This window comes from Mycteria americana, chromosome 2 (genome assembly GCF_035582795.1).
Source record: "Mycteria americana isolate JAX WOST 10 ecotype Jacksonville Zoo and Gardens chromosome 2, USCA_MyAme_1.0, whole genome shotgun sequence".
NCBI lineage: Eukaryota > Metazoa > Chordata > Aves > Ciconiiformes > Ciconiidae > Mycteria > Mycteria americana.
In genome coordinates, this window is record NC_134366.1 from 69,340,091 (window position 1) to 69,355,309 (window position 15,219).

At 40.6% G+C, this 15,219-nt stretch overlaps 1 protein-coding gene across 4 annotated transcripts in view; it reads left to right on the plus strand.

The window, feature by feature from the left end:
• Positions 1–15,219, plus strand: part of HECW1 (HECT, C2 and WW domain containing E3 ubiquitin protein ligase 1) — a 273,800-nt gene that overhangs the window by 228,812 nt on the left and 29,769 nt on the right. For 3 of the 4 annotated variants that reach the window (XM_075493694.1, XM_075493692.1, XM_075493693.1), the window contains 4 exons: positions 845–954; positions 3,172–3,292; positions 4,704–4,817; positions 7,691–7,843. In XM_075493694.1, coding sequence (XP_075349809.1) covers positions 845–954; positions 3,172–3,292; positions 4,704–4,817; positions 7,691–7,843 — 498 coding nt within the window. The remainder of the gene's footprint in view (positions 1–844; positions 955–3,171; positions 3,293–4,703; positions 4,818–7,690; positions 7,844–15,219) is intronic. The other variant, XR_012774309.1, reaches the window with a different exon arrangement.

A 15,219-nucleotide genomic window follows, 5' to 3' on the forward strand; every position in this document is an offset into this window, starting at 1 on the left:
AAACTCCATCCCCAGCCAGCTCAATCAATATAGCTGTTACCATCAAGTAGCAGATAAAAAAGAATCAGGTCAAAATGTGTCCTTTGCATGGAAAAATTCTTGTTTCCTTTTTTTTTTTAAAAAAAAAGGAGAAAAAAAACTTGTCTTTCTTGGTACAAGTAAATAATGTAACTGCTTATTAAGTTGCTAGTTTTACTGCAGCAGTGCTCCCCACACAGGCAGGGCCATGTCACACGAATGAAACCTCAATGTACAGTGCAGTGAGCATTGTTTGGGTAATGTAGATAAGGCTTTAATTTTTACTGGGACCAGGGAGCTTGGTCTTTAGGTCCTAGCTACTTTTGTTTAGCACAGATAAGGACTAACTTTATTGTCTTGATCTTACATGGAAAACGTTGTGTTACCCAGGTGGTTTTGGTATGCTATATAGCACTGCCTAATGCAGGAGGTTTACAACTTATTCCCATCAACTTAATCCAAATGGTCAAAGAGCTGAGCTATATGTAAATGTATGACCCAAGAAAAACAACCTGGGAGACAGATGTATCTTTGCTTCTCACTTCTAATGTGTTGAAGTTGTCCCTGTTTACTACATAGCCTCAGATCTTTACTCTCTATCAGTAGATAGAGGCACTGTGTTAGCATGAAATGTCTAATAAAATTCATTTTGCTCTTTGTTACTGGTGACCATGCCTGATTTGGGAAACTTGTGGATTTTATGAATCCATGTGTTCAGAGGCCTACTCAAACTTATGACCACAGCAGACTTGCACCATACTGCATATTACATTCATTCATGTGATGAATGTGAAGGAAACCTCTCCCTATCACTTTTTCCATGCAGCCTTTTTGAAGAGGATATTATGTCCTACATACCACTGCAGGCTGCCTTCCATCCTGGTTACAGTTTCTCTCCTCGCTGCTCACCCTGTTCATCACCCCAAAATTCTCCAGGTAAGAGGATGGGGAAAATAATACAAAATCTTGCATTTGTGGTATTTCTCCCAATAAATACAAAGGAGCAGATTCAGAGCCGGCATCAGTTGTCAGCCTGCTAATTCCAGTGCCCAGTCCAAATCTGACCCCGGCTGCTTCTTTGCTGGCTCAGTTGCCATTGCTGTTATGTATCTGTTGAAATGTTAACAGTAGATGAAGCACAGAGATCAGAAAATTGCCCATATGGAAGAAGGTATTTTCCTGCTTGTTATACAGTTGGAAAGGATTAGAATAACAGAATGGTGTGCTCCAAACATAACTCGCTGACATGGAAGCACATTCATGTTATGTGACAGGAGCAAAGAGCAGCTTCCAAATCAAAGGTGTGTTACAATACTTCCAGTACTCCTGTAAAGTTCAGTCTCCTCCACTGGGTGTTCGAAAGACTTCTCTTCTTCCCAAGAATCATCTATTTTAAGACCTGAGGGGATCATCTTGATCATCTAGTCTGACCTCCCGTGTTGAGCCCATTAACTTTGGTTTGACGGGAAACATATTTTCCAGAAAGACATGCTGTCTGAGAAGGTTATTTCCAGCTGTGGTATGTCTCTGTAGTTATTGTTTATGCTATAGAAATTTGAGGAGCTAATGTCTCCCTTTTGCCAAGATATACAACCCCCACCACAGTCTCACTGTAAGGCTGTGTCCAGTGGCCATTTTGAAAGAATTGACAGAAATGTGATCTGAAGAAATCCATTTTTAGCTGAGCTTTTCAAACATTCATTTAAATTATCTGGTTTCAAACAAAATTAACGGACAAGAGACATTCAAATCTCAGAGGTGGCTGTGGAAAATTGGAAGGTTTTTTGATATGAAGAAGTTAAACACTGAACCCTTGTCTATAGGAGGACAGTGTTTTGTCAGAATGTCCTATTTTCATTAATGAGTTTTAACACCATTGTTAGTACAGTTCCCCTCCTCTACATCAGGACAGGTCATAAACAAGTCTCCTGCAAGACAAAAATCTAAGTATTTGGCGAGAACATGACTTAGGAGAATGTTAAAAGAATTGCACTGGTCTTTACCTGTTCTTGTAAAGAAACAAGAAGGGCAAATATTCATTTCCGGCAACATACTGTCTGCTTGCTTATTTCTGCCACTGGTTACATAAGCCCATGAGAACACCCATTCTCTTATGTCCTGGAGGAAAAAAAGTCTAACAGAAGAAAAGAAGTGTCGCAAGGGATTCTCTTTGCACTGCATGTAAATATGCCTTTCTGTTTTACCAGCAGAGACAATTAGTAATGTCCTTCCCTCCTGGCAACCACGATACTTTGTGCTCCCACTAAATATGATTTTTTTTTTTTTTTCCTTCCTGTGGAGGGTTTTCTGCCAGATTTCTCATAAAAGGGCTTGTTTTTATTGTCTTCTGTAATGTGGTAGGGAAATGGGATTTCATGGATCCAGTCTTTGACCCTTTATGGCATGGCACTTGTTTATACAAAAGGACTAATTAGCTACTTTGAGAATGCAGACTTCAAAACAAAGCAGGTCCCAAATTGCTAAAAATCTGCTGTATGTGTGAATCATAATAGGAAAATGTAGCATTTCTTGCTGACAGAAATCCTTCTTGATGCCACAAAGGGGTTTTGTGTTGATAGCTGGAAGTGTTTAATATACAGTCAGATTAATGCAGGGAAACGCAATTCCCAGCTTGGCGAGGGTGCTAGGCTCCAGTGAGAAGTGTGGCTTTGAGCTCCAGAGGTTTAATCCTGCCAAGTAAGGTGATCTCCTATACAATGCAGAGGAGAGAGATCTCTTAAAAGTGCAAAAGGGAAAGAAAACCTAAATACTAGTGACCGTGAGTGGAAGTTATGCATGTCAGTCTTTCTGATCCTTGAATTTCTGTTCAGATCAATCACAGTTAAAGGCTAAAGCAACACAAAGGCATACACAAGGTGAGCTTAACAATTCTTTTAGTGAAGAAGATATAGCCCCTGGAAGTCATTGCAATCACTGAATTATAGTAATTTACAACTCCATTAATGTCAGGTAGAACAAAAATAATATGGAGTGCACTGTATACCTGTAAAAAGTTCCTAACACATTTGTTAGCCAGTTCTGTCTGCTGCATGATTTGGAAAAATGCATCAGTTTGGAAGAATTCATCAGCTGCATGATTTGGAAAAATTTAAAGCCCCTTACACTTTAGGATGCTGTTCATTTTCCCACCAGGACTGCAGCGAGCAAGTGCAAGAGCACCTTCTCCATACAGGAGGGACTTCGAAGCCAAGCTGCGCAATTTCTATCGAAAACTTGAAGCCAAAGGGTATGGGCAAGGTCCAGGTAAAATTAAGTGAGTATTATGACAAGTCACTCAAATAGTCTAATGGGGTGTAGCTTTGTCTTTTATCATTATCCATGAATGAAGACACTGGTAGGGAGTGGGAAACACAGCAGAGATTGCATTTTGTACATGAACCATCAGGGCAAAATAAGTTCTTAGTGTATCCTGCAAAAGAGTGACCTTCAAGAGATTTTTGTGTGGAAGTTTTATTTTTTATAGATTCATATTCTCTTACACTACCATTCCCTACCTATTTAACAGGGATGTTGGTATTCCAGCCTCTAATTTGCTAGTAGGAAAATCATACATTCAGGCAAACGTCCACCAGAGGTTATTAACAGCTACGTCATTGTAATGATGGAGTGACTCCAAATCCTTTGAATCTACATATCAGTATAACTCAGGACCAGAGTATGACCCTACAGAAGTTAGCCTGTACATGCAGGTTTAACTTTCAGTAGTTCTTTGTGTTGGTAGCCCTCCTGGATTTGAACCAGAGAGATTTCTGCCTCTTTTCATGTACTTTGGGGATCTCTGTCACTTGGTTGTAGAGTTTATTTTCCAGACATCTTGTTAGTTGGCTTTTGAGTCTGTACCTACTTGTGCTCGATCTAGTTATCCAACTTGGCCAAAGGACTCTATGTTTTTAAGGTATTTCCTGGGCATCTGGTTGAATTTATGCATCAGGTTGGCTTCCTACCAAATCACATCTGTTGTGGAAAAAAAAGTATGAAGCCAAGCAATTCATTCCAGGCAAATGTCATCATCAAAATATTCTCAGAGAGCTGGGGAGTCCTAGCTGTTAGTTATCCCTTTTGGTGTCCTGCTAAGTGGGTCCAAGGCAGACAGGGAATACATTTTAGAAGGTCTGTCTTAAAATGTCCGTGAACATATGAACAAGAAGGATTTCTTGCACAGGTGGTGTTTAAATGTACTGTTCATTAAGTTGTTTTAGAGGTTGGCAGGGGAGTGAGAGGTGTGTTGTATAAACAGAGGCTGATACTCCCTTTGCTTACCCTGCTACAGAAGCTGTAATTCCATGGATATTCACTGCATTAAATCCAGGAAGAGTTTGGGGCCAATCCCAGAAAGCTGTGACCTCCCGTACACAGGAAACTCACAGCCCCCTCTACCGTACAAACTTGTACATAGAGGGTGTTACAGAGAGTCTTAAGCGGAGGAACACTTTGAACCTAATGACAGCATTGTGAAGAAATTCACCTTTGAGGCATATAGAAAAGCCTAATGAAACAACTTGCTCAAAACCCAGAATGGCCAAGTAGCATGTGCACCAGTGGATGCAACTTTATTAGCTTCTCTGAGAATGAATGTCTCTCTTTACCAGCTCTTGTTTACCTTCAGCCTCACAGGCTCACACAAGACTCAATCATTAGATCTCTATTTCTGCCTCCCTTTGCAGGTTAATTATACGACGTGACCACTTGCTGGAAGGCACCTTCAACCAGGTAATGGCATATTCACGCAAGGAGCTCCAGCGGAACAAACTCTACGTCACGTTTGTTGGCGAGGAAGGGTAGGGAACCACTAAATGCTATCAGTTTTGAAGTAGCTGTTATGTTGCAAAACACTTAGAAAGTTGACTAAGGCTGAGCCTTTGTTGTTATGTAATGTTTCTTTGGTTGTGTTTTACCTCTGAGTAAGTGATTCATCTTAGTCAGCTCAAACATTTGTTAAAAATAACAATAGCAATAATGCTTCATTTTCCTGCAGCACCTTCCATCTAGATGTCTCAAAGTGACAATGTAAGTGGTTAAATCTAATGTCATCTTGGTGGCATAGGTGTTTTGGCTGGCTGGAAGGCAAAACTGAACTACAGGCCCATGTTTACACACTGAATCAGTCTCAGGGCTATAATTAGAGACCAGACCTTTATCCCTTTTGTTACTCTAACTCTTCAAAATGGATCTGGTTTTGCTTCAAAAATTTTTGCTTTGCATGCCATCTAATGATCATTTGTTATCCATATGTGGACTTCTTGTTTCTGGCTGAAGTGAGAAACATGAATGCTGTTCAGTCCTTATAGTTTAATTCACCCAGTTGGAAGCTGAAAGTAATAGAAGTCTCTTGAGAAGGCCTTTTCTCAGGAGACTTTTCTGCCAGCCTTACAAATCCATGAGCCATTCTTGTATGATTAAAGCCAGCCCCTGACCTTTTGTTTCCAAATCTAAACAGAACCTTTCAAAGCCACCCTGGCTCACCTCAAGAGCTGCATTGTAGTTGAGGCTTAATCCACATGCTTTTATAATGGAAAGACCATTGTGCATATTTCCAGTGTTCCATGTAACAAATTCTTGAAATCATATTTCAATAGCTTTGTATATAAAGTTTCTTTTTTTAAAAAAAACCCACATGGATAGGATTTCGGTTCCAAAGGTACCAGAACAGTAAGGCTCTCGGGCAGCTCTCGGCACGTCCAGCAAGTGCTTACACTGTCAGTTCTGAGGTGGCATGTCAGGTGAAGAGCTTCTGCCAAGCTGAGCCTGTCTGGGACATGTTAGGTCCAGTGGAAAACAGAAGTCACCAGTCTCGAAAACGGTCACTCAGTGACCTCAGTATCAGGGGTTTTCTTAACTCTTAGTTTTTATACTCCATGGATTCAGTATTATTTAACAGAGGTCATCTTTCACAGCTGGTTTTGCCTCTGGCTTGCAAGTAAAGCATAAACATGCAGCATACCTCAGTTTGCATTTTTGGAATAGCGTTCTAGTATGCTAACAATGGCCAAAGTCATGTTGTTTTCCCCACATCTCTAGCAACTTTTACTGTGTGTAGCACAGTATCCTTGAGAGAAATTACAAACCAATTTGATTTGCAAATTCATTCATTCTTCACTGATTCATTTACATCCGAAGATACATTCCCCCAGGGTTTCTGCTGTTTAATGCTAATATAGGTTCTGCTGGAGAGACTCCAAGATACCAATTCCCTACTGAAAAGAAGAGTTGATGCTTTATGGCCACATGATGCTGTATGGGCACAGCTTCCCACGTGTTTCAAAGCTAAAATGACATTGAAAATGAACTATGAAGGCTTTATGACGAGTTAATGTGTTGCCCAGAAATGCAATACCTAGTCTCTCCTTGGAGGTTTTTGAATATAGACAGGTGTCGTTTGTAGTTCTTTACTCCAGCCATCATCAAGCCTAGTCCAGTATTTTAACATCCATTGAACCAGATCTGTTACATGGTTAGCACTAGTGGTTCATGTGGGCTTATTACCATCCCCTTTTGCTGTTGTGGCTTTGGTCTCGCTGCATGATCCTAGAGCTAAAGCTGCTCAAAGAGAGAAGTACTGAATCTCCAGATGTAAAACAGAGGAGGATAGGCCAGCCTGCCCTTTATCATCCTTCTAGTTGCACAAATCAATCATTCAGCCCCTTGTGGTTATGCTTCCATAACTTCAAACATAATACAGAGCATTCTGATCCAGCTGCAGAGTTTTCCACTTACTTTACATGTGTTAAGTAGAAGGAGTAGTGCCCACCTCAGAAAATCTTCTGGCACACATGATATATGGCTAAAAATCATTTGTTCATATTGCTACATGTAGACTTATTTTAGATTGAAAAACCTACCTACCATTATTAGAGGATGATCTGGTTTTAATAAATCCATCACAGTTGGGTTTAGTGCATTCATGAAGCTTTTTTGTTTTTTTTTTTCCAAGTTGAGATAATTGGAAACAGCTTGATTTAAAAGTTTAGTTTAAAAAAAAAAACAAGGAAAAAAGGTACTCTCTACAGAGCAAAATCATGCAACAGCAAAGCACAGCTTAAGGTGTACCACATGTATTTGAAACTATCAGAGAAGCAGAAAAGCTTGGATGGAACAACTGAGGAATCACCATTCTATCTTAAGAAACACAGTTCTGTTGGGACTTGGTCTTGTTCAGCATTGACCTTTAGGTTATACCTATAGCTAAGAAAGCATCCTTGGGGCTAGATGGAATCTTTGGTTACATCTCAGTGTAGGAGAGTAAGAGCAATTTCTACTTCAGTCTGGACTGTCTGGTCTATGAACCCAGGTGTTCATAGGCAGTTCAAACCCACTCACTAAAAAGCTAGCCCTCTGCTAGCCAGCCAGCTAAGGCAAGGCTAAGCTTTGTACCTCTGATTTACTAAGCCTTTGGAACAAAGGAAAAGAAACTACTTAAAGGATGTGTCCGAGTTATGATTCCTCCCAGATGAACCTGGATGCTGGTGAAGTTTCAGCATCGTGACTTGTTCAGGGCTCAGAATCAAGTTTTGAGAGGGGAGATACCACCATGTTAGAAACACTTGACTGCACAGGGGTAGGTGTTAGACAGCAGCCAATGCAGGCAAAACCCAGGAAATTCACTCAAATGGGAATGAGCCTCATTTTATCTTTTTTACCTTTTCCTTTCCAGGTTGGACTACAGTGGCCCCTCCCGAGAATTCTTCTTCCTTCTGTCTCAGGAGCTCTTCAACCCCTATTACGGGCTGTTTGAGTATTCAGCCAACGACACATACACTGTACAGATCAGCCCCATGTCTGCCTTTGTTGAAAATCACCTGGAATGGTAAGGACATTTTATGCAGAATTGAACAATCCTTTTAGAGCAATACAGAAATGGAAATGCAAAACATAAAAGCTGCCAGTTTAGACTAGACTACATACAAATACCATTGCTTCTGCTGGGAAGAAGTGGGAAGTAGCTTGGGAGAAGGAAGAGAGGGAATAAATGTAAATACAACAGCAGGCTCTGAAAAAGGAGTTGTGATGAGGTACTACTATTAACATGTCCTGCTCGCATGACTTGGGACTTGATGTTTGTGTACTTCTGTGTGAATGGGAAAAGGACAGGGAGAAGAGCTCTGCTTAATCCAGGCCTCCTCTCCTCAGTCCCTTTCTAAGAATAGCAAGTGTGGTCTTTCTGTACATCAGGCAGCATTGTGCATGGAAGCTATACAGTGTTCTCCAAGAGCAACATGGGTGTTCTGTACCTACTACAGGCCTTGAAAAAGGCCCAGTGAAAGCAGTTTCCCTTTTCTCCCCTCACAGAGTCTCCCTGCTTCTGTGTGGCAAGGCCAGCAGAGCAAGCAGGTACTTCACCTTACCAAGTATGTGTGCAAACAGACAAATTGCTGATCCTGTTTCTTTATCAAAAATTCTGAATACATATTGTGATGTATTCCTCATTTTTCTATCTGCCTCCAGGTCTGTCTGTCTCTGGGAGTCATTTTTCCTTTGATAGTTTCAAATGTGGTTCAGTGGAGCATGGGCTGCCAGCTCTGGGCATCATTTGGTCCCTTGTGGGATTTCATTGTGTCAAAGAAATACTGGCACATGGGTTTGTTCCTGTGACGTTTTTCTTTGCCTAACCGATCTCACTGGCTCCTCTCAGAGATCCTTTTTTAAAATGGAAGGCAGTTCAGGCTCCTTTTAAATTGCAAATAGCACATGCCCTTCTATTCTTGTAAATGGGTCCTCCTTTGCTTTGCCTTACTGTGGACAGGAGATCAAGAACAACTAAATGGTTGTACCGTCAGCTGCATATTAAGGTTGCAGTGGAAAAAAAGGGATGTTGCTGGGACCTAGCATGGTCTCTGAATTTTGGGGTTGTTTGTTGTTTTTTTTTTCATTATCACTTCCAGCAGTGGAGCATTATGCTAACAACCATCCTGGCATTAGACTGTTTCTCTGCTGACATTAGCAGGAAGAGAGGGGCTTAGTTCTTACAGCTTGTCAGTCTCCCACTGCAATCCTTAGCCATTGTGCAATGGCTTCCTAGTTTTCAAGAAGAAATACAGTCTGTCCTTTGTTCGGCTTAACAGGCAGCATGGATAAGCTTTTAATTTAGGAGGCTGTATTTGTGAAGATGCATTTTGATTTCAGGGCACAGGACTACTTAGGCAAGTGCAAAGCCAAGATCATTCTGCCCACACTGTGAGCAAACTGGATGCAGGCCTCTTTCTCCAGAAACAGTGTTGCCATGTTACCTCAGTAGTATTTGAAATAGGCCCTGACTCTTATCTGCTATAAATACTGTTGTCGCGAAGAGTTCAGCTGCAGTTTTCTTAAGTAATAAATTCTGCTGCAAAAAGTATATACTTTGTTTGATCCCCTCATTTTGTTCCTCTGTTCATTGAGAGATTTCAGCATGGAAGAGGCAGATTTTTAAAGGTATCCTGGGCATATAGAACAGCAGAAAGACACCTGATACGATTTTCTATAGCAGTTACCATTTAACTCAGTAATCAGTAGCAGTTAGACACTTAGGATAACATTTCTCCAACTACATGTGTCTATACAGGCTTCTTGTATACAGAATGTTATCTGGGCTTTGGGCATTTTTGGTTTTCTTTTTTTAGGAAAGAGGAATGAGGTCCCTTGGCCTGCAGAAGGAAATAAATGCTATGAACGAAGAGGTTTGTACATAAAGTAGTGTAAATAGGGCAAGATTGCAGAACCCAAGGGAAGATAAGCAATCCAGTAAGTGCTTGGAAATACTTCTTGAACCTGTTATGGAAATAACTGGCTGCGACAAGCAATTTATAATTAGCCTGATAGGTTTCATGATTGGCTTGTAGATAACTAGACATTCTAAATGCTTTTATGCTGTCTATGTTGACTGATCTCAGCTATTTGTGTATAACCCTAGAGTAGTGTATTCAGAAGTCTGTGCAGCCAGCTAAGATAGGATTTGGACCAAGCTTTTTAAAACTCAAGAGAGTACGATTCTCCCATAAAGGGTTTATAGGCTAACTTCTCTGAGGGCACTGTACTAACTTGCTTGTCATTATTTGTTCATGAGGAATGGGGTTTTCTGAAGTTCTCAGTTGTTCTCCAACCTTGTTTTCATCAAAGTCAGTGCTAAAACCTCTGTTTCTCAGATTTACTTGTTGACATGATTCCAACAGAGCCTCCTCCCTCTAACATGCCAAGAAATAAAGGTTATTTTCCTGTTCCCAAATCTGTTATGAGACATCAGTTAACGTAGATGGATGAATCAGTTTTGAGAGTCCCAGGGTCACTCAGATAATTAATACTCATAGTCTTTTCAAAGCGTGAAGTTTGATGTCAGTCATGAAAACCACACAACCACAATTGGTTTAGATTTGCAGATTTCTTGAACTGTATGCCTTTTGGTGCTGTGGGGCTTATCATTTACGTGGAATCTACCCTTGACATGTTTTTCTGTATAGCAATTCTGCAAGACCTATCCAGACACGGCTATATAAAGAAACAGGGCCAGCAAAAAAATTCCCTCAAAATTATTTTACCTTTTCTCTTCCTTAAGCGAACAGTGGCGAGTTTAAGATAAATACAACAAAATGCAAAGATGTGAAGTTTTGTTCATATTGGCAGAATTGCGAAATACACTGGTCTTTTTCCCCTGGCCTAAAAGTTACAGTTCTGCCCCTGTTAATGGCTTATTTCATGCCTTGCTCTTTGTACAAACAGCATTCTGAGTCCAAAATGAGCACATCAAAGCACAGAGTAGTTGTATGTATGCCAAATTAAGAAAGAGACATAATGACTGGAAAATATTTCTCATTTATGGAGAAACTGAGATTTAACACCTTTCCTGCAAGCTTCCATTGAATAAGACTTTTTCCTTCAGTTAACATATGTGCCTGCTGAACACACAAAATATAAGGTATCACACATTTTCAAACTTAAAAAAATTAGTTTAAATCCCCCTGTATCTGAAAGGACACAGTTATATCTCTCTAGACCTAAGAACTTTGATGTTACACATTTTTACCTGCATGCTACAGAATGTACCTGAAGCTCATAGCCAGAAGAGCTGCTTTTAGTCCATGCCAGTAATGAGCCATTCTATCTGATCTAGGTAACTTGTCTAGCTCTTTGCCTGGATATTTGAAAACGTCTTCTAAAATACTGTTTATGTCCCCACTTAAGGTAGTTTGCCCTTCTCCAAATAGGTGGGCAAAATGTGGTGGCAGCTGCTATATATTATTTCAGTGAAAAGAGTATGGTTTAGCCCAGAAAGAATATTCTTGTCTTTGCTCTTGGTCAGGTGTTTTGGGCAACTGAAGTAGGGTGAGTCACTGAAGAATCCTTCTCAGGTTTTGCTCAATATGCTGGGAGACAGAGTAGTGGGGAATTAAATGTTTCTATCACAACCTCACACAAAGTTAGAGGTGTAATATTCAGTACAGCTCCATAATGCTGAGTTCTTGCATACTAATAAATGGCTCCCAATAGCTTGCCACATTAGCTTCTCACTTTCCTCCCTGCTAACAGTCCTTTGAAAGATTTTAGACTGACTTTCAGTTCCCTGTAGCATTGAAGCATTGGGGTCCAGGATGCCCAATATTAGAGGGTACACAAAGATAATTTTTCACTGGGGTGAAAAAGGTTTGAAAGACTAAGGTTTGATTGAATATTGTAGTTCTCGTTTTCACCAAAAATAAGTAAATAATAAAAGGCTGGATGGGTAAATCAGCCCTGAGAGAAAAAAAATCCTGACGCATAATAGATGGTGGAAATGTGTTTCTAAATTCTGGCAACAAAATACCTAGTTCCAGAGTTTGCATATAGTCTCAAATCCTCGTGTGTGTCACTGGTTACTCTCCCTGTCTTCTTCATGGTGCATTTTCAAGAGGTCTAGAAAATTGCTGGCGTCTTTTCACTGCGTCTCATTCACTCTGTGTTGTAACAAAATGATTTGTCTAATCATGCTGTGGTACATTGTGGTTTTCTTCAGGTCTTTATTTTGTCTATCATTTTCCATAGTACTTTCCTACTCAGCTCTAGCTAAGCAAAATGGTAAACTGGATGCTTGTTTCTGTGATTATTTCTGTATCATTTTCACCAAACCTGAAGAGTATTATCTCTCTGCTGTTTCATTGTTCATGTGGCTACCAATTTCAGATGTTTATGATTTGGCTGTCATCGTAATACTACGTGAGAAGTTCTACTTCTTAGAATAAAGCAATTCTCGGTGTTTGCTCGTGAACTTCCCCTCCCTGCTGTGAGTACTTAATCTGACAGTGACAACAAAAGTCCTGTTGCCTTTTCAGTTCACAAAACACTGTGTTCACAAACTGCTGTCAGGTGGAAATCCAGTCTCTCTTTTTCATGTGTTCTGAGTGGGCCAGAGTGTTCCTTCACAGCAGTCCTGCCCCCAGGAGTAATCCAGTAAGATAATGTAATGCACCCTTCTTCAAGAGACAGAACTGTGCTCATGGCATGGTCATCTACACCAGACTTTTTGTCCCCAGATCACTTGCCTGGTCTTTTGTCTGACTCTCCCCAGCAGTCCTTTTCACATCATCTACTTTTGAATTTTTAGTTCATTGCATGTTTGTAAATGTAGAACCACAGCCAGAAATGTGAAAAGAAGCCCAGTCTCTGCATAGAAGACCAGATGGCCTAGACAGATAAAATCATTCACAGACATTCATTTGGAGATCTGAGGGATGCTAACTTGAAACATCTTTTTCTGTGTTTTCATAGCGAATTAATGACAGCATGTTTTTTTTAACAATTAGGCATTTGCAGACCTTGCTGTGACATTTATGCAGCTAGAGAGCGGTACCCCAGTGTCACAGTTATCGTAGAGGTATTTACAGCTTGCTGATCATACTTACTCTATCCATCTCGGAAAAGTCCTGTTGTGTTTTGTTTGTTTGTTTTTCTTTAAGTGAAATTTAATACATTTATTTAGCAGAACCTTATTAGAAAATTAAAGACTTGTGAGTAAAATGTTTTTGTGCAGAACCCTACTGAAGACCACAAAGATGATGATGTTGTCAGACCCAGTGGCCCAGGTCCCCAGAAGCTGTAGATTGATCCCTGGCTGCAATGTCCTAATGAACTCCATTAACTTAATGCTCATTTGGAACTGCTTTGCAGCAGGAGTTTCTTCATTCAGTTCCCATAGTTAACCTTTCTTTCTGCCCTCCAATACCCCTTGTATTCGAGTCTGTGCTGCTGAACGGAGTCAGACAGAAAACTTTCGTGTATTTCTGCAGGCAGATGCAAGCCTGTTGCGCCCACTCTCCATGCAGACACGAACTTGCTTTCCCTGTGCTCCAAGCCTACTGACGTGGTTACTGCAACATTGAGCTGAGAAAATATATGCTGCCTCCCGTCAGGGCTGATTACTTCACGCTTGGCACTGCTTTGATTGCTTTTACGTGCTCTGGCAAGCTTGGCACATGGGTAAAGCAAACTCCCTTTGCCTGCACAATGCTGTGTGGGTATACCCCCAGCCAAACTCTGACCTTCCCTTTTATTTATTTCGTGTAAACAAGAAACCACATAGCCATCGCTATCCATCTCAGGCATGCCAAAGAATGCAGGGTGTTGTTTTTCCCATTTTTTGTTTTAATAAACCCAAGAAGAACCAAGAATGTTGCAACCTCAGCTGTCCTTTCTCCTTAGAGTGCTTGGTTGGTTTTCTTAACGCAATTGCCTTAGGAGTTGTGCCTTGTGCAATTGCCCTGCCTATCCGTCAGACAGTTTCCTAATCAGTTTGAGACCCATTTGACAGGAAGGTAAACGTCTCAAAGATACTAATATCCTAAAAGCTTTGCGAAACTTGTGGCTGGATAAAGGATAGATATGCAGAAGAGTGCCTCAGTGCAGGCGGGCTGGTGAGCTCAGCAGTTACCTGTTCTGTTTGGCCTCTTGACTGGCCAGTTAGCATGAGCGAGCAGACAGGTCCATCACAGGCACAGGCTATATCATCTTGCTGTATCATAACCAGCTATATCATCTTGCTCGGTAGCTTGAGGATGTGAGGGAGAGCTGTGAAAGCTCAGGGGAGGCAGAAGGGAGGAACTGGAGATACTCCAAAGTGTGGGAAATGCTGGCAGAGATGTGTAGGAGGAACTGAAGCTATTGCAGTGTGGTGATGTAGGGCCATCAGAGACAGATCTATAGGAAACAAGGCTCCATTAATCCTGCTACACGGAGAATGACTTATTTCAATTAAAGTCTTTTTAAAGAAAGTGACAAGTTGCCTCATGACCTAATGGGTTGTATTCCGGTGCTGATCAGCTCATAGGATGGATTTAGGCACATTCCATGGCTCTTTATAGAATCAGTGGAGAAATGTAGTCACAGCATCTAAACAGGAGGTCTGCAAACAGCCATTACTCCTCTTCGCTGACTGAAAGCAGCTCTGGGGAATATGTGGCCCAAATTACTCATTTATCTCTTTAACTTTAATGTTTCAACAGTTGTGGCAGGCAACCTACATATGGCCCAATACCTGTTTTATTAAGGGAGTCAGAAACACTGAGTTTGGTTTGGGGCTCAAACAGGCCAGTTGTGTGGGTCTGCATTTGGGGGAGGAATTAATTTAGAAGACTCATTTTGCAACCAACTTGAAGCGGCCTGTTTATGCTAAATGCTGAAAATCTGTCCTCTTAAAAATTAGATCAGATATAGCACCCCAGAGTGGGCATCCAGCAACATCCTGTTGTTTCTGAAATTAGATGATTACCTCTTTGCCTCAGTTTCCATCTGAAGAGATTTCCTAGTATGTAATCAACTTGAAATCGGTTTGATGTACACTAATGCTCTGAACTGCTTTGAAATTCTCAGATGAAAGGCACCATAGAAAACCAAAGCATTTAATGTTACATTACACTATAAATTTTAATTACTAGCAATATCTTATTTTATATAAATTATGTTTGCATGAGAAATTTTCAAGCACTGTTGTAAATCTTCTGGACAAGAATGATATTAAAATAAATATGCAGCTGAAATCATTTTATAAGACCTTTTCACTATGTGAAAAGGGTATATTACTGAAATGCCTTCTTGCTGCTGCACTGTGATCTCTCTCAATGCCTTCTGTACTTAAGTAAACTTTGATTTTCCTATTAAGTTTGATGTATGACTGTATCACATAAAGCCTGCCTCAACAGCTGGTTAATTATTTATTAAGGGTCAGGAGGAGTTGGAAGATTA